Raw genomic sequence first — 23,601 nt, 5'->3', positions numbered from 1 at the left:
TTTTGTCTGCTTTTGCTCCCGAGAACCACAGCTCCTGGCAACTTAACGCATCTGAACAAGACACAAGTTACTGCTCATCTGTTGCTGGCTGTTCTGCTATAATACCTGGGTCAAGACAAGAGATGGCCTCGTCAACTTAAAAGAAACAGGAGATCTATCCATCAGTTTTTTAAGGATGGCCAAATACGCTTCACGGCACTGATTTCGAACCTGCAGCACTTGTAGTTCTGAAAAATTCTTCACTTCGGTTTTTAAAGCATGGTTAGTTTGGAAACGTAAGTTGATTTCGTTGGCTGGTAACATATGCGGATGTGATGGAAGACCAACTTTTAAGTTCTATTGTCTAACACACTTTTCTTTACAACTCTGTCCAGTACAGAAGTTTCTAGATATGTAAGTAAAGGAAAGCTACCGTCGGCTTTTCTGACTGAAAGAGTGTCAAAACGGGGTCAACTAATGTTGTAGCCGTAATAACAAAAGATAACTTTGCTGGGAGAATTTCATCTTTCAGAGCGCTTGCGACAACTTTGAAATTATGATTGTATTTGTCCAGAGGATTTTTTGAACCTTCTTTCTCAACTGTTTCAATCCAATTTTTCCAGAAACCTAGCTTTATATTTGATTTCGTGGCTACTCTCACATTTTTATCCCATCGAACTGAACCAAACTTTAGAAGAAAACACGATGCCATCAGCATGAAATCTTTGAAAAGAAAATGTGAACTCCTCAAAAATTCTGTTATTTTCCGATGTGTAGCTTTCATGCCCTCTTTAAAAGCACCATGTACCACATGCAAGCCACAACTATCTACATCAATGAGAGTAGCACTACTAGGACTTTATCCCTCAGCTCAGAATTAAGTTTCCTTCAAACCTTTCAGTTTACTGCTGGATCATTCATAGACAACTGACTTTTTTTTCAAATTAACTTCTCCTATTCTTTTCAAACCGATTTTCAGATTATTTGCTTTAGTGCTGTTGAGAAAAACAGAAGAATATGTTAGTACCAGCCCAAGCTTCTGGTCGAAATAGCGTACTAGGCTATCCTTTTATTGGCGCTGGGACACCTGATTTAAGCTTTCATCAAGACCAACTATTATAAAAGAACATATTTCAAGATCTGCTGCAATTTAGTTTCGAAAATACATAGATAAGCCCTGTGGTGTGGTATATGCTAATTTGTCCTTTTTTAATTGCATTTTAGTTGCAATTTCACTATCAGGTAAAGTAGTTTTAAAATTTGTAGCAGCGGCTGCTGCGCCTCGAAAAGAGAAACGTTAATCAGCTGCAATCAAGCAACACGATATTTCTGCTTTTGTTAACATTCTCCTGTAATACAAATTTCTTGAGCCCACTTGTTGACAGTCTGGCTGGTTCTGGTGTTTCAGATGTGATTTTGTTGAGAACTGGACATTTGTACTGTCACTGATCCTTCTCTGCCTTCTAGCAAAGGGAATACGTATTGGAATAATGGACATTGTACATGCTTGTCGGATAAATTCAATAATAATTATATCCTCTAAAATATCGCACCACGTTCTGCAGTATTCTCCGGTAATTGTTTGAAAAATACATTTAATTTCACACTTTTTGTTGACGTATCGAGATAATGCTTGAGCCGATTTCATTTAGTGTTACTCTGGCGGGCAGTTCTTCCCACTGATCCTACGTTTATACTTTTATGACACCATGTGCAACCTGCAGGGATTTTAGATTTTGGATGGGCCAAAACCCAAGGATACTCCAACTCATAAAATGGATTATATCTAGTGGTTGACATTTCAGTAAGTGCCATAATACACAGCAAATTCTATGTAGTAGTGTTTGTTGCCAGCATGAAGACAACTAATTGTTTAAATGTTGGATTTAATTTATTTTAAATAGTTTAAAAAATTGGATTTTTATCGTTTTTCCGCAAAAAAATTTTAATTCAATTATTAGTCCTACTTTGTTGACCACCTTAGGAAAAACACACCAGTTTACCGCGCCCCACGTGAATTGAATTCTTGGCTGGTTAAAAAAAATTCGTAAGTACCGCAGTTAATAGTGTGTTATGTATACAGATAAAGCATTCCTTCACTGTGCATCGGCTTCAAAACTTATTCAGTGATTTCTCTCCACGTGTCTACTATTACTACACTAGCATTTTAATGCGCATTAAATCATTCTTACAAATCGATACATAAGGCAACAAGAAACTAAAGGTTATCAAATTACCTGACATTAATTCTGCAGACTACAACACAACTTTTGTACTCTAATTAACAATACAGTTAACGTACTAAATTTTGTTTAAATTGTATCAACGTACTATAAGTTAACTTTTTTCAGTACACAATCATTGCTCGACAAAGTCCAGCAGCAAAAAAAGAAGACTGGACTACACGCAGCGGCGAGTAACAAACAATGTGGCCACTCGCGACTATGTTTTTTCTCCTGCGCTGCGGGTTGTGGGGTCATCTTGTTCTCTAATCCTGCTGTTTTATGAGACTGGCACACTTGTTTTGCGTTTAATTACGTTCAACATACCATGACTGTGTCACGTGCGCGTAGCTATTGTACTGCATACTCCATCAGGAATATTAACTACTTTATAATCGAAGTTTACCGAAAACGAACGAGATTAAGCAAAAAAATAAAATTATCCGGATATGTTACGCCGTGTTTGAAGAAGTGAAGTCACAAAATATCGCCCACAGAACTTACTCACTGCCATAATAAATTTAATTCCTCTTCAAAACAATAGGTAGGGTTCATTCCAAAATGTTAATTTAAAACATATAGAATTAAGACTTAAAAATCAGATTCCTTGGTTTTTCCCGGATTTTTAAAGACGGGCAAAAATCCCTGTTATTTCCCGGTTTTTTTAAGATTCTTGGTGCGGTAGACACCCTGCTATAAGCGATATACCAATTCCAAGAGTTCTGAGGTAACTTTCGGAGAGTACAATTACACGAAACTAAGAGTCTCGAATGTGGGAAGAAATTTCAGAAAATTCCAACCTGCAACTTGCGTTTAACGCAGGATACTTTCCAGTGCCTTGCGTTGGGGCCTGTCGATATGGATGCGTTTGCATACCGACCATGGTGACTGCAGAGAACATTTCAGCTAGAAAAGGTCACTCGTTCACAGGCTGACCATACCCACTGCCAGTAACTCCAACACTGTTCCAGAGATCTTAGGTAGCACTGGAAAATAAAAGAACGTTGAGTAAAGACGACATTATGGCAACGACCCTCTACCAAGAAAATAATAAGAGGTAGACTGTCTTTCTCGATTGGTAGCAGAATCGACTCAAGGCAACAGCATTTTCCCCAATTATATACTAGCATAGCCATTCTCTCCAGACGTATCACCACAATTTCAGTGAACAACGGACGTGCATGACCTCGACCACTCAGCCTATGATACAATATGTTTGTTGACATACCAACATAATTGTTTGAAAATGTATTTAGTGTGGCGTATGATACCAGACGGATTGAATGCATTTTCATATTGTTCTGTTCCACTTTGCTTTGACCTCTTTACTGATATCCCGCATCTGCACTTTGAAGACTGAGCAGTTGTGCAAAATTATGAGGTCAGTGAAAAAAGTTTGTTGTTCAGATGTTAAATATTTGTGCTTTTCGTCGTATTATATCGATGTTTTGTTTCTTCGTCTTACCACAGTTCCTCTCTTAGAGCTTGAATTCAATTTCGTCTCTTGGTATGAGGCGCAGTTTTGAATGCGAATAGCTCATTCGCTGTTTTTGGGATGTGCGATTTATATTCTGACCACATTTTCGTGCGGCTTTGAGCGTTCGAGGTCAGGAACTTTATTTTAGGTGAAATGCCGATAATAGTTAGCGCTCATTTCGATTTCATATCCCGAAAATTGGGACGTTCTCAAAGTTGTGACACTTTTTTGCTATTGGTGTTCTAAAATCACACACAAGGACTTTTCAAATTTTCAGACGTATGCTTTTAAAATTATGTAATTTTCTAAATAGGAATTTGTTTCAAGTGAGGCTGCAGCGAGTGGTACTGTAAACATATTATTGTTATTATTATTATTATTATTTAATGTTATATTTTAATATTTAATACATTATTACTATAGCTGTTATTGATATTACAGTGTGGGGAGCAGGGGGAGAAAGCACAAGCTGTGAGACACCGCCCGGAAGACAACAGGGAAACCGCGGTTTTCGGGATATCGTATGTAGCAAACACAAGCTACGTTTTCGAGAGATTTATGTTTTCAGGATCTGCGCTGGCAGTGACTGAGACGGTCGTTTTCTTGTAGGTGGGTCCCGGTGTCTGAGCTGGGACCAGGTGCTGGGGCGAGGCGAGTGGAGGTCAGTGCTGTACAGCGGTTTGCCCGCTGCCTCGTGGCAGTTCTGTTTTAAAGGGAGGCCGGCCTCACAGCTGACACCGCCCACGCTGTGCGCGGGGCCGCGCCGCCCACGCACCCGGCCAGCAGCGGGACACCTGTTGGCGCTGCGAAGGCCACCGGCGTGGGTGTGGCTGCGGCTGCCGCCCCAGCTGAGGCTCGGCGTGTGGGCGTGGCTGCGGGTGTGGGGTTGTTGTGACGGCGGCCACCGCCTCTGCGTTAATACCGCCAGCTCCATCTGCAACGTCTCTCCCCTAGCACTTGACACAACGCGGCTATTTCCAGGAGCCAAGAATGAACCAACCGAGTCAGCACTGACACTCCAGTTCAAAACATTGTCCTTTCGACGATATCCGACCACGCCTTCTAGGTGCTTCAAACCATTTTTTTTTCAGGCAGTGTACTTCTGGATGCCATAGCAGCTGACCTTTCTTCTGAAACAGTCGCTGCAACTTTTTTTCTGAAGTTTAAAGCAATATTTGAAGGCCCTATCTAATTTAAGAAAGCTTTATTTCCCGGTGCCAAACTCCTTCTGGTATAAATTTTGCGACGTTCCTGAGTCACAGTCATACAATATTTTTTGAGAGAATACACCGTTGTTTGACTGTATATTTCTGTACATTTCTAGTGTACAATCTAAATTTCGGCTTTCACGCCATTACCGAATATATTGATCTTAGACCATTACCGTATTTTGCTGTGTACTGTGCAGGATGACAAATACGCAGTTCAGCAAGTTTGTTGAACTGTGAATTTGTCATCCTGCACAGTACACAGCAAAATACGGTATGGTCTAAAAAGATCGTTGTACTCGATAACGGCGTGAAAGCCTAGGTCTAGATTGTACACAAGTAACATACAGACATATACAGTCAAATGGCGGTGTATTCTTTCAAATAATCCTTCTGGTATCTTTCTTGTTTCGGGTACCGTGTCTATTTTCACTTCGTAGACGGGAGGATTCTTCGACTTTTTCCAGAAAAGTGTCGTGTCCAGTTCTGGTGTTATCGTTTCGTTATTCTTATTCCTACTACTCTTCATCATAGTCATCTTTGCTTTGTTTACCTCTTAGTCATATTATGAACTAACTATACTGTTCATTTCTTTCATCATATGTTTTAACTCTTCCTGTCGGCTATCCTTAATGTCTACGCAGTCTGCAAACCTTCACATTGTTGCCTGTTTCCCTTGCACACCCATTCGTCCTCTGTAATATTCTTTCACTCGCTTCAGTGCTTCTTCGGCGCTCAATTTGATTAAGTGTGATGATAAACTCCAATCCTGTCTTACACCATTATTATCTCGATCTTGTCTTTCTTTCCACTATTATTACTCCTACTTGTGAGCTGTAGATGTTTTGTAGAGGATTTCGCGCTCACGGATGGCTTTCTCCCTTTCAGAGCTTCGGCACAATGATAGTGATGTATTTTGCTTCTATTTTTTCATCTCAGAAATACATCATTTGCCTTTATACTTACGGAACCTAAAGTAGGCGTCTCGTTACCTTTTCTACTCTACTTTTGCGGATAACTTTGTTAAATGTCATAAGCTTCCTCTTCTTGTGTCATATTCTTCAGTTCTCCCTTGTAAATGATGTTTTGTGATGCAGGTTGGTATTTCTATGCTGGAAAGTTGAATACTGTTTTCGCCTCTTTTAATTTTTGAGTCACACCGAAATCTACTTATGTCAGTTGTTGCTGACAGCTGAATGATACTGTACCTGTCTGTAGCGTTTGCTAGGTGCCACGCAAGTACACGATGGTTCAGTTAGCCTTCGCGGCGTCCTGAGCATTGCTGTCTTCAAGTTTCTCTCCTTGCTGAGTGGTTCGGCCACCTGTGACGAGTGAGGCACCAGACTGTCGCTTTGCAATGTGTCGAAGTATTGGTTCAACAATTTTTTTTGTGTGTGCGCAGCGTAGTTTCAGGCCTCGCTCACTTTCTGTGTCGCCAGAATCATGAGCCACGCCCAATAAGGAAACAAAGACATGCACTGCTAGAGACTCGTAAGAGACAGGTAGATCAGAAACTGGGAAGAGAACCTGCAACTTCTTTTCTAACGTAAAAGATAAATCATGAATGAAGCACTCGCCGCCGGCCGAGGGACATATACATTACCTATCGGCACGTGGTCCACATCCCAGCTGTTTACTACAAATACGCCAACATGTCAGTGGCTGTGGAGCAATCGGCACGCTGGATCACATTGTCTGGGAGTGCGACAACAAGTAATTCGTTACAGGGCAAACAGAAACTTCGTTGGTAGTATACCATTCCATAGCACAATAAGGAATGAGGAACTGAGGCATAATCTGAACTTGCTGAGAGCCAAATGTCGGATTACGAAGTGCAAGCCTACATGGGCGACACACGACCAATAAGAGGGCATGCATCATGAAAACGAGATGCACCACGGGAGAAGACCCAACCACCACTTCCTCGCTAGAGCACTGAGGAGATGAGCCTTACAGATGACCAGGAGGGGCAACCACCTCTCTCCTGCACTCTACAGCTTGAGTGGCATCACATCACAGCACCTCTGAATCCCCAGTTATATTCAGCAGATGCTAACAACCCAGAAAAAATCTGAAAATTTTTGCATCTGACGGCAACTGCGAAGTGTGGTATGGTGCAGTGCTGTGTAGTATACTACAGGTTATAAATTATAAAATTCGTGAAGTAACACGGGGTTCGGAACAGAAGCATCGTAGCATGTACCTTCGACCTTCCGGAGAATCATGTAACACATATGTAGACTTGTTTGATACGAAGTGTGAGGACTTTTCCAATTTCTCGATTTTTTTACTTATTTTACTTTTTTTACTTATTTTACTTTTTTACTTATTTTACTTATTTACAGCATAATCCTGAGACATGCCAACACATTTGAAATTTTGTGTTAGGATATGATGTGTTATACAAAAGTTGATTTGTTTTAACATCTACATAAAAGACTAAAATCTGTTCACTGTCTCGCTGACAGTGTGGTCGCTATCTAGCGTTTTCTAAAGATGTGGTGTCACCGCCAGACACCACACTTGCTAGGTCTTAGCTTTAAATCGGCCGCGGTCCATTAGTACATGTCGGACCCGCGTATCGCCACTGTCAGGGATCGCAGACCGAGCGCCACCACAAGGCAGGTCTCGAGATACGGACTAGCACTCGCCCCAGTTGTACGGACGACGTAGCTAGCGACTATACTGACGAAGCCTCGCTCCTTTGCCGAGCCGATAGTTAGAATAGCCTTCAGCTAAGTCAATGGCTACGACCTAGCAAGGCGCCATTAGTAACATTGCATGTATCTAAAGAGTCTCACTTGTATCGCCACAATCTCCAGATGTACCAAAAGGATGGATTAAAGTTAAGTATTCCAGAAGCTACGTACTTTTCTTTATAGCATTCATTACGTATCCTGTTTCAGACCTCACGCCCATCTGCGTGAGCGTAGCGCGTGCCTTTCGGCTTCCTCTCATTGTGTCTAGGCTGTCTTGTCTAGACACAACAAAAGATATTTAGCTGTCTCCTTTGTTCATACTTGCAATGTTTAGAGATACGTTCTTCAGCTTCTGGGTCAGTTCTGGATTCTGTTAAGGTGTTGGAACCCTCCAATCCTAAAATTCTTAACATTTTGGAACACATAGTGCAGTTTCGTTCATATCCACTTACACGTATCCTCCTTTAATATTGTCGTTAAGTCATTATTTTCTATTTTTTTATTAGTTTTTATTTAGTATGTTATTTTCTACCTTTACATTTATTCGTAAGCAGATGTTAATTACAGAGCAGTCATGCTTGCTAACTCAAGGAACATCAGAATCAACCACGCGAATGTGTGAAAAATCTTTTGTTTGAAGTTACGTGGCCTCAGTCAATTAAAGGGGGTCATCGTTGCAGGATATACACTGACGGACCACAGATGTGAGGCTTGTGCTCCTGCACAGGGCGGAGATGCTTTCTACGGTGTAACTTTATTCGTGAGGTTCTGTTTCACCCAAGGACAGGTCAACGAAAGAGAGGGAATGATGAAAAACTAACTATACTTCTGCATCGTATATCGGATCTTTTGACCAAATTAATTCCAACTCTGTGTCAACAGGGTTGATTCCGACATAGTTTTAGTGCGGTTCGCGGAAAGCACTTAAGGGTGACGCTGCGGTTATTCGTTATTCTCTCACGCTATCCGACCAAGAACGAGTTCCGCCCGTAATGCTGTCTGTGTCGATACTAATCTTCCTCCTCAGAAATTCGACGGACCAGGCCTTTACGCAGCTATTTACAGTTGTCTGCGTGTATGACATGTCGAGTATACGGGTTCTTTTGTAATAACATGGAGGGAGGGGAAAAGGTGGGGGGGAGGGCAGATGAAAACGTAACCATTTACAAAACCACTGTTTCCAGAAAACCGCATGTATCTACATCTGCAACTACGTACATACTTCGCAAGCTAGCGTCAGGTGTACGGCGGAGGGTACCGTGTATTACTGTTAGTCATCCATTCGCAAATGGAGCGAAGGAAAAACGACTGTCTACATGCTTCCGTACGAGCCCTAATTTCTCTTGTGTTGTCTTCGCGGTCCTTACACATATTTACATTGGCGGCAGTAGAATCGTTCAGTAGTTAGCAGCAAATATCTGTTCACTACAGGTTCTCAATAGTGTTTCGCAAGAAGATCCATTTGAGATCGCGAAGTACTCCCGTGTTCGAATCTCGGTAACAAGTCAAGCAGCACGCTTCTAAATTGCCTCGATGTCTTCTTTTAATTTTACCTTATACGAATTCCAAATACTCGAGCAGTACTCAGGAATAGTTTGGACGAGTGTTCTGTACGCAGTCTTCTTTGCGGATGAGCTACTTTCCCGAAACTCTCCCAACAAACCGAAGCCGGCTGTTCACCTTCCCTGCTGACGTTCTTAGGTGCTCGTTCCATTTCATATCGCTTTACTACTTTACGAGTAGATATTTAATCGAGGTGACTTTGTCAAGCGGCACACCACTAATACTGTATTCGAACATTACAGGATTGCTTTTCTACTAACCTGCATTACTTATGTTTTTCCCGCCAGTCATCAAAATAACTAGAAATGTTGTCCAAATTATCGTGAACCCTCCCGCAGTCGCTCGTTGACGACACCTTCCCGTGCACCACAGCGTCATCAGTAAATAGCCACAGACTGCTAATCACCATACCTGTCAGATAATTTATGTTTATAGGGCGCAAGAGCGGTCATACCACACTCCACCGGGGTGGGGTGCTCTTAAAGATATCCTTGTCTCCCGTGAACTCTCGCCATCCAAGACAACATAATGGGTTCTATTACTTCAGGGAACCACACCGTGGTTCAGGTCAAAAAAGATCGATTTTCGATTTTGATCGTATTTCGATGGATTAAGGTTTTATTTAAGTACTCTGGAAAGGATTCTGCTGAAAAATTTTTTTCGAGCATTTAAAGAACATTTTCCTACCACGTGTGTTTATGTGCCACGCCCACTTTTCTGTCACCCACTTTTCTGCATATATTTTAGATCTTTACATCCCCTACATTGCACGTTAGGGATTTTTTTTACTCCCGAGTGTGTTGGCTATCCGTGAAATGCAACGTTCGGTATTCTTTCGTTTCTGCTGTTTGTAAACAACACGCTTTCAAACACGCGGTTTGTTTTGTTCAAGTGTGAGTGTAGTTGTTATAGAAAACTTGCAGGTATACTGTGGGCAGCCAATTAGGAGAAATAAAGAAAATCTGGAGGCAATGAAGAGAGATGTTTGGGCCATATTCTTCCATAAGTCCTCTACTGATGATAACCCATGTCATGGATTGTGTCCATCAGGAGAAAATTCGTGGTGGAAATACAATAGGGCTCAGGCAACTGGAGAATTTTATTCTCACCAGCATTCTCTTCCTGCTACTGTTATTACTGCAATTAAACCTATTTTCATAAACTTGGCTCATCCTGACCTTCTAAGGAAATGTCTGCATGGGCAGACACAGAAACAGCATAATTTGGAACCGCCTTCCTAAAACTGTATTTGTAGGCATGCATACAATGAAACTAGGAGTTTATGATGCTGTTATTACATTCAGTTGTGGTAATATTGGAAAGTGTTGTGTACTGAAAAAGCTGGGAATTAATTCTGGTGAAAATATGATGACTGGGCAGCAACATTGCGATAAAATGAGGATAGCGAATGCAGACAGGTCTGCATCTACATTCATTAATATTCCCCCATTAGGAAGTTCACAAAAAATATTGTCTGCAGAAAAGACTTAATATTTTTTGTTAATAAATTTAAAAAAGTATTTCTTAAAAGCTATAAAATGGATAAAGTAGATTTTAGTACAGTTAACCCTATTAGCATCATGTAATATACAGTAAAAATATTAAGGTCCTGCATCAAATAGTTTTTTTTTCAGACATGGGTCAAATACTTGCCTATATTAACATGGGTTAGATAGGCAGGGTGTGGTGCTCTTAAGATACCTTCGAGTCACTCAAGTATCTGGGAATCTGTTCCGTGTGTTCAGGCTTTCGTTACCAGTCGGCAGTGGGGCACCGTGTCCTACCTTCTGCACCGAGACGAATGTTGATGTGGTGTGTTCTTATCGTTTCACGACTTTTCTCACATGTACCTTATTATCTTTGTAGCCCACTAGCGACAGCGATTTTATGTGACCATAGCTAAATATGACCACCAACTAAAGACAGCACAGGGCATACATAACCCAAATCGCTGTCTATAATGACACAAAAACTCACTCCACTTTGGTAGCGAGCACAAGAGGTGAAAGCAGGTACATACAGAATGACATGAGACGTTTCCTCATTTACAGAGATGCCGCAAGAAAACTGTGGTAAAATGAAATATAACTTAAAAGCACTCCGGGGCAAAGCAAGCGTAGTTTCAGCGAAAGTTTGAGGTGTCTAGTAGGGCCCGTTACCAGATACAAATGACAAGCAAACAATTTTTTAAACAGGCGGCACGAAGGATAACTAAACGAGCCGCGGGAGCTTTGGAGTGAAACTTCCACGTAATGACAGCAAGAAATACGCTCCTTTCTGAGACGTAATTTAAGTTTCTAAAACTACGAGAAATGAGCGCGTGTAGGTTTGAACAGATTTCCAAAGTAATTCATTGCAAAAATGAGTATAACTTCTGTTTCCTGCGGAATTAGAATACCAATTACATTAAGAGCTTAAACTTATTCAGAAAGGAGCATCTTTATCGATAAGTAACTCGTACCATCATAAATCCATGTAACTAACGATATGCGTTATCAATACTTTCCATATTCGTCTAATCCATTAGAACCACTCTACCCACGAAATCACAACATGGAGGTGATTTTTTAATGTAAAAGAAGAAATGCTGTGCTTAACGCGTGCAGAGGAAATACAGAGCAACGATTTGCATTCTCGATGGAATGTAAATTCAGATTAAGCATAGATGAGGTGTCTGGCTGTCATCGGCGAGAAGACCTGGGTGATAAAGTGAGAGAAAAGTTTCCACATTGGCAGAGAAAGAGCAGAAATTATTACATCAGCGGTAACGTTTTCCTTCATCCTATCGCAAGAAGCAAAAAAGAGACTTGGAAATATATTTCTGTTTGTTTCAAGAGGTAATGGTACGTAATACAATTAAAGCACTAAGCACATAAGATCGTATTTTTTGTTTTGTTTTAGATCGCTTCTAAGGTACATTGACGGCTTATTACATTAGCATATGACTTGACCGCTTCTCCTGCAACTAAATCAAGTATATTATTGGCACTTCCTGGAAGATTAGAACCGTGTACCGGTCCGGACCCTAGCCTTTTGCGGGCAGTTCACTCACTTGCTATAACAGCTTAAACTGTGCAGAAGACGCGGGACATATTTTGTGAGGTTTACAAAGAAGTGGATAGGGTTGAAGCTGTGAGGATTGCCGTGAGTTGTGGCTGGCCAGCTCACTCGCTAACACCACTGCCCGCCACGCACGGTCCTGATTTCGAGTTCAGGCCCGGCACACAGTTTTAATGCGTCGGGCAATTTTCAAAACAGTGCACAGTGGTAGATCCAGTCTCATGTAAATTATTCTTTCTAACTGTAATCAGGTTTCATTACGTGATTTATTGTATACGTATACAGCTAATATAAATTTTAATGTTGAGTTAAGCACTAAACATGTTTCGCTGTTATCACCAATCGTATAAAATAGTATTTCTGTGTACTGCACGCCACTTACAGGTAAGAAAGAATGGTTAGATCAAGCAATGGAAAATCCACGATGGAATAATGACAATGTTATGAAAGGATAGTTGCTCCTCACCATACAGCGGAGATGATTCTCATATAGGCACAACAAAAGGACTGTCAAACAAAACTTTCGGCCAAACAGGCCTTTTCATAATATTGTCAAGGAGTGGCTAGAGATTTACATTTCCTCAGTAGTTACTGATTATGACACTACCATTAGCTTAACTAGACAAGGGTTAGGGACGGTGTGTCCGAGGGCGGTTTAAGGAACCAGCCGAGAAGTGATTTAGTGAAATATCGAGAATCACGAAGTTACAAGTCTGCTCGTGGATTTTAACTCCACTGCCCTTCATTACGAGTCCAGCACCAGAACTACTGGTTCAGCTCGTTCAGTGGCTACATGCGGCAAAGAAAACGCATGTGTAAGTTAGGACTTAGATCTAGCAACAGGTACCACATACATAATTAAGGCGATGACGGACAACGATCCCATCGGTGCAGATGAAGAACAAGTTCGAACTCTTACGGGAATTGGCGAAATGTCACGAATAATGTGGCAAATGAGCAGGGGCGTTAGGCCTACATCAGTAGTGTGTTGTGGTACAAGTTGAGAATCTGGTTAGGATGGGAGGGAAGGCGTGCTTGAATAGTCCGTGCGGTTGTGGTGACCTCAGTGTCCGGATGGTGTAGCGGTCAGCACATCTGCCTGATAAGCAAGAGATCAGGGTTCGATTCCTGGTCCGTCACAAATTTTCAACTAGCCCTATTGATATAAATCAATGTCCACTGGCGGCTACTGTGTTTGATTCCTATGTGTCTCGTTCATAGTGGCTACAGGATCAAAATGGATTCGGTTTTTTTTTCCGGGCAGACACCATATATGTACTTGTTCTCGTGTTAAGTAACTGCAGAATGCATGACAACGCCGATACTCGATATTGTCGGCGAGGGTAGCTGACAGCTAACAACCGGGAAACAAAAGCCCGTGAGTGGAACGAACTCACCGTGCAAATTGAACTACAGCAAGCGGAGTGTCCGTACCCACGTACATACGCGCACGGCAATATACTCTCCACGTAGCTAACGAATGAGCACGCTACTCTCGGCACGAGCGCAAGGCTAGATCTGTAGTGGGTTGACTCACAGAATACCGAAATAAGAGAAGTGCAGATCACAGAAACAGAACTACAGCAGCACTCCAAGTGGCGTGGCTCTGAACTTTGAATATCGGAAATGTGGCGCGGAAATCTGTGTGATTGCTTTTCGAAATACGAGTAGCAGAAGATTGTATTTTTCATTTATACTTTGTGGGTGGGTCTGGTAGTCTAGTGGTAAAGAGTATTTATTTGTAAAACCCAATCTTGCAACTTTCGACCTGTGGTTGTTATCAACGGGAAAATGTTTCTGATTACGACCTTCTTGTGGGTAGTGCACTTTTTGAATTGCATGAAATACTTCAATTGCATATTTTGCCTAATTTTTGCTCTCGTCCGCAAAAATTGTGTGGAGTAAATGACGCCATGCCAACCGCCTTGCCGCAATTGTAATACTGGTTCGCGTCAGATCACCGAAGTTAAGCGCTGTCGGGCTGGGCTACCACTTGAATGGGTGAACATCCGGTCTGCTGAGCGCTGTTGGCAAGCGGGGTGCACTCAGCCCTTGCGAGGTAAACTGAGGAGCTACTAGATTGAGAAGTAGCGGCTCCGGTCTCGTAAACTGATATATGGCCGGGAGAGCGGTGTGCTGACCACATGCCCCTCCATGTACGCATCCGGTTACGCCTGTGGGTTGAGGATGACACGGCGGCCGGTCGGTATCGTTGGGCCTTCCAAGGCCTGTTCGGACGGAGTTCGGAGACTGCTTATGAATCCATGTCTAAAATGCTCAATTTAAATGCACTGTCAGCATATTGTTCATATTCTGTCTTATTTTTGATACCATCCATTTTTCGTACTCTCACATATAATGGAGGCCACCGAAGTTTTCATTGAAGTCTGCTAAAATGTACTGTTTGTAGTACTTGTAACTAACGTGTGAAAAACTTTGAGCATTTGGAAGGAAGAATAATTTAGTCACCAAGACTATAAAGCATTGGGCCTACTCATCTACATCTGCATCCATAGCGTGCAAGACTCTGTGAAATGCATAGGGCTCAGTGGCAAGAAGCAACATCATGCAAGGCATTTCGTGACAATAACGTATAATACAAGCTATATACTTACAGTACGTTTAAATCGAGGAGTTAACGCTAAAATTCATCAGCAATAAGACATACATATTAGTTTACAGAATACTACGCAACGAAAGCAGCTTCTGTTTTATTAAACAAACAAAAATCTGGAATCATTTTCACCTCAAAATATTAAGGATGCGAGAACACAATCAAAATACAAGTAACACATTTACAACGCAATTCGGAGTCTGTAATATATGCGAGGAGCCGTAATCAGAAGCACACTGTGTTGAAACCAACTTCTGTTAACTATGAAACGAAAACAAACATGGAAGACTAAAAATGAGCCCATCCGAAAGCGAGATGATAAACTTGCAGCGCTCCAGGTGGCGTGGCAGCGAACCGAGGGAGTGTTACCAAAAGTTCCTACATGAGTTTCACCCATGTGCTACTCCGCTTACTGCCGCCCGCAAGTAAACATGTCCTTCAGCGGCTCTGCCCATATGAAGCGACACGTGCGCCTTTTGTGGCAGGTGTATGAACTACTCCACTTTTCTGCCCATGTCAGTTCGTCTGCCTCTATCGGGACGCCTGTTGGCAGGGATACTAAAGTCTGAAATTATTTGTTAGGAAATTACCTGGGAATTATCTGATGTGACGTGTTGTGCGCATTGAATGGAACTCATCTTTCTGTGAGTCATGGAGTTAATGTTCATGTACTTAAGAATGGTTAATTTCCAAAGTATATAAACTGGCAACGTTTTTAGCGCCTCATTTGTTAATGGTTTCATGGTTTATGGGCAAAATATTTGCATCTCCATAGCCGGGTGGCCAGCGTGTTTAACTCTTACGTGGAGGGTTCAGGTTCAATTTCGGATACTGCCACGGATTTTTCCCTGGTGGGAGAATGTGTAATGCGGTGCAGGAAGACTCTGAGGCTAGCTAAGGATCTACTTGAAGGTGAAATGGCGGCTCCAAGGTCTGTGAAGGTGACAACGGCGGGGAGAGGGCCGTGCTGACACGACGTCGCTCTATCATGCATCCAAATTCAAAGACGCCACATGGCAGAGCATGAGACGGTGCCCGGCCGGCCAGCGCAGCGTGACTCTCTGAGGCGCGACTCGCACAGAGGCGATAGGGTATCCAATACGACAGAGCTGTGATAAAAGCCGCGCGACACGACGCTCAAAATGGCTCTGAACACTATGGGACTCAACTGCTGTGGTTCAAAATGGGTCAAATGGCTCTGAGCACTACGGGACTTAACATCTATGGTCATCAGTCCCTAGAACTTAGAACTACTTAAACCTAACTAACCTAAGGACATCACACAACACCCAGCCATCACGAGGCAGAGAAAATCCCTGACCCCGCCGGGAATCGAACCCGGGAACCCGGGCGTGGGAAGCGAGAACGCTACCGCACGACCACGAGATGCGGGCAACTGCTGTGGTCATCAGTCCCCTAGAACTTAGAACTTAGGAATACTTAAACCGAACTAACCTAAGGACATCACACACATCCATGCCCGAGGCAGGATTCGAACCTGCGACCGTAGCAGCAGCGCGGCTCCGGACTGGAGCGCCTAGAACCGCACGGCCACCGCGGCCGGCCCACACGACGCTCACTCGCGTTCCTACTAGAGCGGTGTGGCAAGCAACAAGACACGTGAATAATCACGTTTCTGCCTCTCTTTCATTCGTGTGCTCTTCGGAAAAGGGCGTTGTTGTAGCTTATCATTATTTAAAACTCAGAAAACTGAAAAAACGAGAGACATACTGGCAACACCCACAGAATGCCATAAATGTTAAACGTAAATCGGCTGTTGTTTCTCGTGAGCTCTCCCAATACAAATCCAAAGTCGATTAACTCTACCGAATAAGTCCAGACTAGGGTTGTAAAACTACTGTATGGTACTGTACACTACCATAAGCAAGCGTAGACTACGGTAATTTTCGTAGTAGCTTTGGTCAGTTAAGGTTGTACCCTCGTTACCTGTATGTTGGGTGTGTTGCATACTTTCGACGTTATCTCATAACGATCGCTTTCTTTACGTATGCGATTAATGTCTTACTAGATTCCCCCCAAAAACCGGAAGCCGTGAAACGTCTACGTGCTCAGTCAGGAGGTATGAAGGGCTGGGTAACCTAAGAAACATTTTTGTTTCATGCAGTTAGCCTGCTGCCTGTTACTTAAGAATAAATATTCTCGAAAGTAAAACGGGAACTGTCAATGTTTAATTCAGGTTTTATCAAAAAATCGTTGATTCCTAACGTGTAATAGAGGGATTTTCTGCTAAAAGTAAAGAAAACAATAGAAATATGTCTTACAGAAATATCGCTTCGATACTTCGTGGAAATTATGTAAAATCTGGTTCAGTTATTCTTAAACAACTGTAAGGATTTAACGGTAACTACAGGAAACTCTTGCCTTCGCTCATGATGAAGAACGTTTTATTGAGTACAAAATAATAACAATAATTTTGTATATTATTTTATGTTTGCGCATGTAAACTGTATTTGGAACAAAAGTAATTGCTCTGTTTACTTAAAAGCGCAGCCGTTACGGAATAAACTAATAATTTATTACTTATAAAATGCAATTTATATTCTGTAATACGCAATTAACTAACACTGAATGGTGTACGGTTCTAATTATGTGCAAAACAATCAAATAAACAGACTAACAAAGAGAAGTCGTCAACTCACAGTTTCTCTCTTACTACTTCATTTATGTTTCTTTCGCTACGGATTCTACCAACACTACCATTTACTACGTCATTTTTGTAGTGTACCAAAACTACCAAACCGTAGTTTTAGTAGAGCGCAACTCTAATCCAGAAAGTTTCCACTTTTGGAGTTTCTACTATGGTGTATTCTGAGAAAGTAGGACACAAATTTCGACTTATGTTTCTCCTGCTGATAAGCTATTCATTACAATGAAGTAGGTAGATGCAAGTGTTTGAGTGACATTAAAACAGCCACTATCAAAAGTTTATCCTTACTAAGATCACCTTATCTGGTACGCTAACCCGTGTGGCACACAAATAAATAAAAGTTCAAAGCTAGCAACCGTTTTCCACAACTATTCAGTTCCGCAAGGTTGTGTCAGTTTCAGCTTGAGGTGTATTCAGAAGAAACATTGCTGGATTTGCAGTGAGATTAGTCACTATCGATGGTATACCAGGGGGTGGCGAACTCTGTTCAGGTGCAGACATCTTTCCAATCCTAAAGCACATGTGTGAGTGAACCACGTTTCAAACCAACTATGAGAAATATCGAAAAGAAAATCAGTTCATTATCAAGTTCTGATGTGAGACTATAAGAGGCAAAAAATTGTACTTTTTTATTGAGTAGCTTTCTTAAAGTCAAATGAGTATCATAATCGTCAAAATGACGACAGTGTAGAAGAAAGAAAAGATGCAACAAATCGGGAAGAAGATGAAAAAGACAAGACACACTCTTTTCTTTCCTTACGTGGGCCTACTCTATCCAGCACATTCTGTTCGGAGGGCCGCACCCAATAGCCACGAAAACAAAGTGCCTTTGTTGCAAGATCGATATGAAGCAGTTTATGTTGTGTCAGATCACAATACTGAATCAATGACATACGTTTGTGATAAAAAGAACAGCGAACAAAATAATGCTGTGATAAAACAGCAGTCAACAGTATAATGAGAGCTACAAACATTACCATGCGATTTCCAGCTTAGTTCCGTGTTATTTAGAATATAATGCGGATGTATTTTCATGTGTTTCACTATCATTGCTACACTGTAGCTGCAATGTCGCCACCAGACTGGGGACTCGCAGCCCTTCGGCTTCCTGCGGTGCGGTTCGGGACTGTAGCACCAGGACGCCATCTGGGCAAGTTTCTTAGGGTCCCGTTTTACATTGCGTTACACGAGTCTGGTCTGTGCGTAAGCACTGGATAATGCTACAATAGGCAACAGCATTCCATTAGAAGGCAATTAATTGATTGCATGTGAGCTGCATAGCTCCAATCAGATCTACTCTACCATGTGGTAGAATATTGCGCTGCAATCTGGATCAACAGCCCATACATCAAACTCGTCGATAGGCAGTGAACCATACTATGCGCACCACCACAGGAACAATCAGAAATAGTCCAACTTTCTGGCTGCCTATTCTCGGCCACACAGATCTCCCAATTTTGCACTGTGAAGCTGTTCTCAAACGGTAGTTTACAAAAATAGCTGACAATCCTTACCTCTGTATAGATGATGACATTCCTACACTCAGTAAAAACAGATTTCGCTCTTGTCACCCACATCTACAAGGTGCAAAATCTCTTGTGGACAACGGATCAAAAATAGCAGACTGATAGACAGAAATAAGGCAGAACAACGCACCACAAAACAGCTGAGGACGCCCTGCATCTCGACCAGGGCACAGGGGTTTGAAGAGCATTGAAAGATCTGGTCTGCACTCACTAGAATAAGGACAAAGAGTGGAAGAAACGGTGACTTAATGTACAAAAGGAGGTGTTCCTGTTGGCAAATAAGGCATCAGTTGTGTATGTTGAACAGTTGGACAGAAGCCTGTGGCCTTCTGTGCCTTGTAAATATGGTAAATTTAATCACTAATAACCGTGACTTTATTTTCTGAGTGTTAAATATCTGTATCAAAGTAAAAAAAAAAAGTTCTCTTGTGTGACGATATGCGAGCCATATGCTAAAGAGACAAAATAGTGTAACTCCTTAAGTCACAAACTAGTTCGGTTACAGCATTGTGAGGACTATGGCGTTGAGTGTGCTTAGTTGTGCACAGCCTGATAAGGTAAGCTGTCAGGCAAGATGACGCGATCATCATGCCGCGATCCGCTACGCTAACCAGCATTGTATGCAGACGTCAACGAAATACATTGTTCGTGAAACCTACCAGTGAAATAATCCACTCTTGTGAGTCATGTGTCGGAGCTGAGGCCGCTTACCTTATTGGCCATGGGCTTGTTGTCTGAGGCCTCTGTGGTGATGATGGACGGCTGCTGCTGGCTGTAGGGGTAGTTCTGCTGCTGCTGTGTGTTTGGCTGCTGCTGCTGCTGCTGCTGGCTGCCATACACGTAGTTCTGCTGCGACTGGGAGGGGTTCTGGCCGTACTTCTGCTGCGCCTCGTACTGCTGCTGCTGCTGCTGCTGCGTCGGCTGCGACTGCGGCACCTGGTTGTAGTTGGCGTACTGCTGCTGCTGCTGCTGCTGTTGCTGTTGCTGCTGCTGCTGAGGGCTCGGGTACTGGTTGGGCACCGAGAAGCTCGTCTCGTTCGCCTTGGTCTGCTGCTGCTGCTGGTTGGTCGACGGCTGGTGCAGTATGGACTTCGCAGGCACCGCATCTTCTGGCGGCGGTCGGTACTTGGGGATATACCGAACACGGTCCAGACCTGGCAAACACGCATCTCTCTGAGAAAGCAACATGGCACAAAACTTTTCTCATCTAGTATTACGCGCAGGGTGTACTTCACACATTTAGTGTCACAAGGAGCATGGGTCTCAGAACCAACTGTGTAACAAACAATATTTCCTATAAACAATGCTGCACAGCTTCAATGTATTTAAAGAATGACATTATGAAACCACCAAATAATCATAAACGTTATTGTATGAATTTGGGCACATTCATAACAGAGTAATATGCTGAGGTGACAAAAGTCATTGGATAACGATATGCACATATACAGACGGTGGTAGTAACGCGTACGCAATGTATAAAAGGGCAGTGCATTGGTGGAGCAGTCATCTGTACTCATGTGATTCATGTGAAAATGTGTCTGACGTGATTACGGTCGCACGAATGGAGTTAACAGACTTAGAACGCGAAATAGTAGTTGGAGCCAGACGCATGGGACATTCCATTTCGGAAATCGGTAAGGAAATGAGTATCTGGATATCGACAGAGTCAAGAGTGCCGAGAATACCGACTCTTAACACGGACAACGCAGTCGCCAACGGCCTTCCCTTAAAGACCGAGAGCAGCAGAGATTGCGTAGCGTTGTCAGTGCTAACAGACAACCAACACTGCGTGAAATGACCGCAGAAATCAATGTGGGACGTAATACGAAGGTATCCATTAGGAAGATGAGGCGAAATTTGGAGATAATGGTCTGCTGCAGCAGAAAACCGACACGAGTGCCTTTGCTAACAGCACGACATCGCCTGCAGCGTTTCTCCTGGGCTCGTAACTATATCGGCTAGACCGCAGACCACTGGCAAACGATGACCTGGTCAAATGAGTCCAGATTTCAGTCGGTAATAGCTGATGGTAGTGTTGAGTGTGGCGCAGACTCCACGAAGCCACGGACGTAGGTTGTCAACAAAGCACTGTGCAAGCTGGTGGTGGCTCAATAATGGTGTGGGCTGTGTTTACATGGAATGGACCGGGTCCTCTGGTCCAACTCAACTGATCATGGATATGTTCGGCTTTTTGGAGACCACAGGCAGACATTCATGGACTTCATGTTTCTAAAGGATGATGGAATTTTCATGGATCACAATCCCCATGTTACTCGACCACAGCTGTTTACGATCGGTTTGAAGAACAGGCCACCCAGACGGCCCGAGACGAATCCCATCAAACGTTTTTGGACGTAATCGTCAGTTCGTGCACAAAATCCCACAACGGCAAAAATTTCTCAATTACGAACGGCTATAGAGTCACAATGGGTGAATTTGTTGTGCAGAGGACTTCCAGCGACTTGTTGAGTCCATGACACTTCGAGTTTCTGCACTACGCCGGGCAAAAGGAGTTCCGACAAGAGATTTTGAGGTATCCCATGACTCCTGTCGCCTCAGTGTACACTGTCGAGTTCTGCACGTGTTGACCGCTGGAAAATGTGTGATATAACAGTTGTGTCAGAATATGACAGATGCTACAACTAGTAAACAATAGTGTATATGACGCCAGGGAACCTTCCTTAAAGTTTACTTGATGTTAATCCGGGACGAAGATGATCGCTTAACCAAAACTACTTGTTCCGGAAAAAAATATTAATTGCAACAATTTTTGCTAATTCCACAATGTTGTCCTTTAAACAACATCAGATTTCTTTCTCAACACACGGTACAGGATAATAACGTCAACAGGGATAAAATACAGTGAGTGGAAAGCTATTTATTGTTTGTATCAAAACAAGATTGCAGCTATAAGGATCAAAGAGCAGAGGACAAAGGGAGGTAGCCCTTCTAAATGGAGTGATACAGGGTTGTCGCCTTTTATTCATGTTACTCAGTCTATATACTGAGCAAGCAGTAAAGTAAACCAAGGAGATATTTCCCAAGGGAATTAAAGTTCTGGAAGAAGAACTAAAAATTTTAAACTTTGTCAATGGCATTGTAATTCTGTCAGAAACTGCAAGGGACTTCGAAGAACATTTGAACGGAATGGATTGTTGCAAACATTTTATAAGGTCGACATTAGTAGAAGCAAAGCAAGGCAATGGAGCGTAGTTCACTTAAGTCAGATGACGCTGCGGGAAGTAGATTAGGAAGTGGGACTATAAATAGTAGTACAGAAGTTTTTTGTTTGATGCAAAATTAAAGAGAATATAAAACACACACTGACAATTGCAAGAAAATATTTTCGGAAAAAGAGACTTTTTTAACGTTGGATGTAAATGTCAGTTCTTGCGTGTCTTTTCTCGAATTACTTGTTTGGAACGTCGCGTAACGCGGAAGTGTAACACTGACGCAAAATTGTACTGAATACTGCATAGGATAAAGAACGAATAGGTACACAACCGAATCGGAGAGAAAGAGCTTTATCGAACAATTTGACTAAAAGAAAAAAGGTTGATAGGACTCACCCTGGGGCATCAGGAACTTATTAGTTTTGTAAACGAAAGAAACGTGGAGGATAGAAACCGTAGAGGGAGACCAAAGCTTGGATATGGACAGCACGTTCAAATAGGTGTACAGTGCAGCAGAGAGTAAGGGATGTACACAGAATGGACACTGATTGCGTTAGCGATACACCTTTCCTTCGAGATTGGCTTTAACATAGGGGGGCTGCGCCAGTTGTTCCGCATCAAGAGCAATATAGTTGATCATAATTTTGAACGCATTATTCCTCCGTAATTTTTTTCTCAAATGAACGGTGTAGTTATATTAGTGAATTTTTCGAGTGAAGAACTACTCTGTGAGCGCTAACACTATGAAATGTTTCCATTAAAAAAATAAAAAATAAAAAAACGAAGTTGATTGCCGAATACCCTCCACCCGTCCACCTCTGCACAAAAAGAGTGCAAAGAGAAAAATAAGTTCCAGAAATAAATTAAAAAATAATAGAATCCTTCCGAATCCGACCAAGGCTTTTGGAAAGCTGCTCCAAACGTAGCTAGGGCAGAACACCGAGCAGCGCGAAGGCGGAGCCCTGACTGTCCTCCACTCGAACGCCGGGAGCGATCCATCCCCACGATGCGTCCTGAGGTCAACGTACGTGACGGGAGTGGAGCTGTGGGGATGGCATTCCAAACACTTATATCACACCCTCCGGGTCAGGACCTAAGAACACACGCAGACGCAATTCTATAGTGAATGGCCGAGTTTATGATCAAATTGACTCCTCTAATGACGACCTTGACATATTACACTAACGAAGACACTGGATCTGGCCCAGGAGACATCGGGGGTGCCAGAAACATTAAAAGTCTGCCCACTACTAACATATCCTCACACCCATACAGGAACTGTGACTGATGGCAGCGTTCCACTCCCGTCCAACAGGCTGCACAGGTTCTTTCCCCAGAGCGCGTGCTTGGCATTATTTCCCCCTGCGCCGAAACAGCTACCTCTTAAAATTATTATATCTACTACGTCC

General features: G+C 42.6%; 1 protein-coding gene across 1 annotated transcript in view; it reads right to left on the bottom strand.

The window, feature by feature from the left end:
- LOC126484487 (junctophilin-1) overlaps positions 1-23,601 on the bottom strand; it is an 883,087-nt gene that overhangs the window by 216,463 nt on the left and 643,023 nt on the right. Inside the window, exon 7 of the mRNA XM_050108022.1 lies at positions 19,728-20,170. Coding sequence (XP_049963979.1) covers positions 19,728-20,170 — 443 coding nt within the window. The remainder of the gene's footprint in view (positions 1-19,727; positions 20,171-23,601) is intronic.

Source organism: Schistocerca serialis, chromosome 6, assembly GCF_023864345.2.
Source record: "Schistocerca serialis cubense isolate TAMUIC-IGC-003099 chromosome 6, iqSchSeri2.2, whole genome shotgun sequence".
Taxonomy (NCBI): domain Eukaryota; kingdom Metazoa; phylum Arthropoda; class Insecta; order Orthoptera; family Acrididae; genus Schistocerca; species Schistocerca serialis.
The sequence above is the reverse complement of the archived record's forward strand: the minus strand, read 5'-3'. Positions and strand labels throughout refer to the sequence as shown.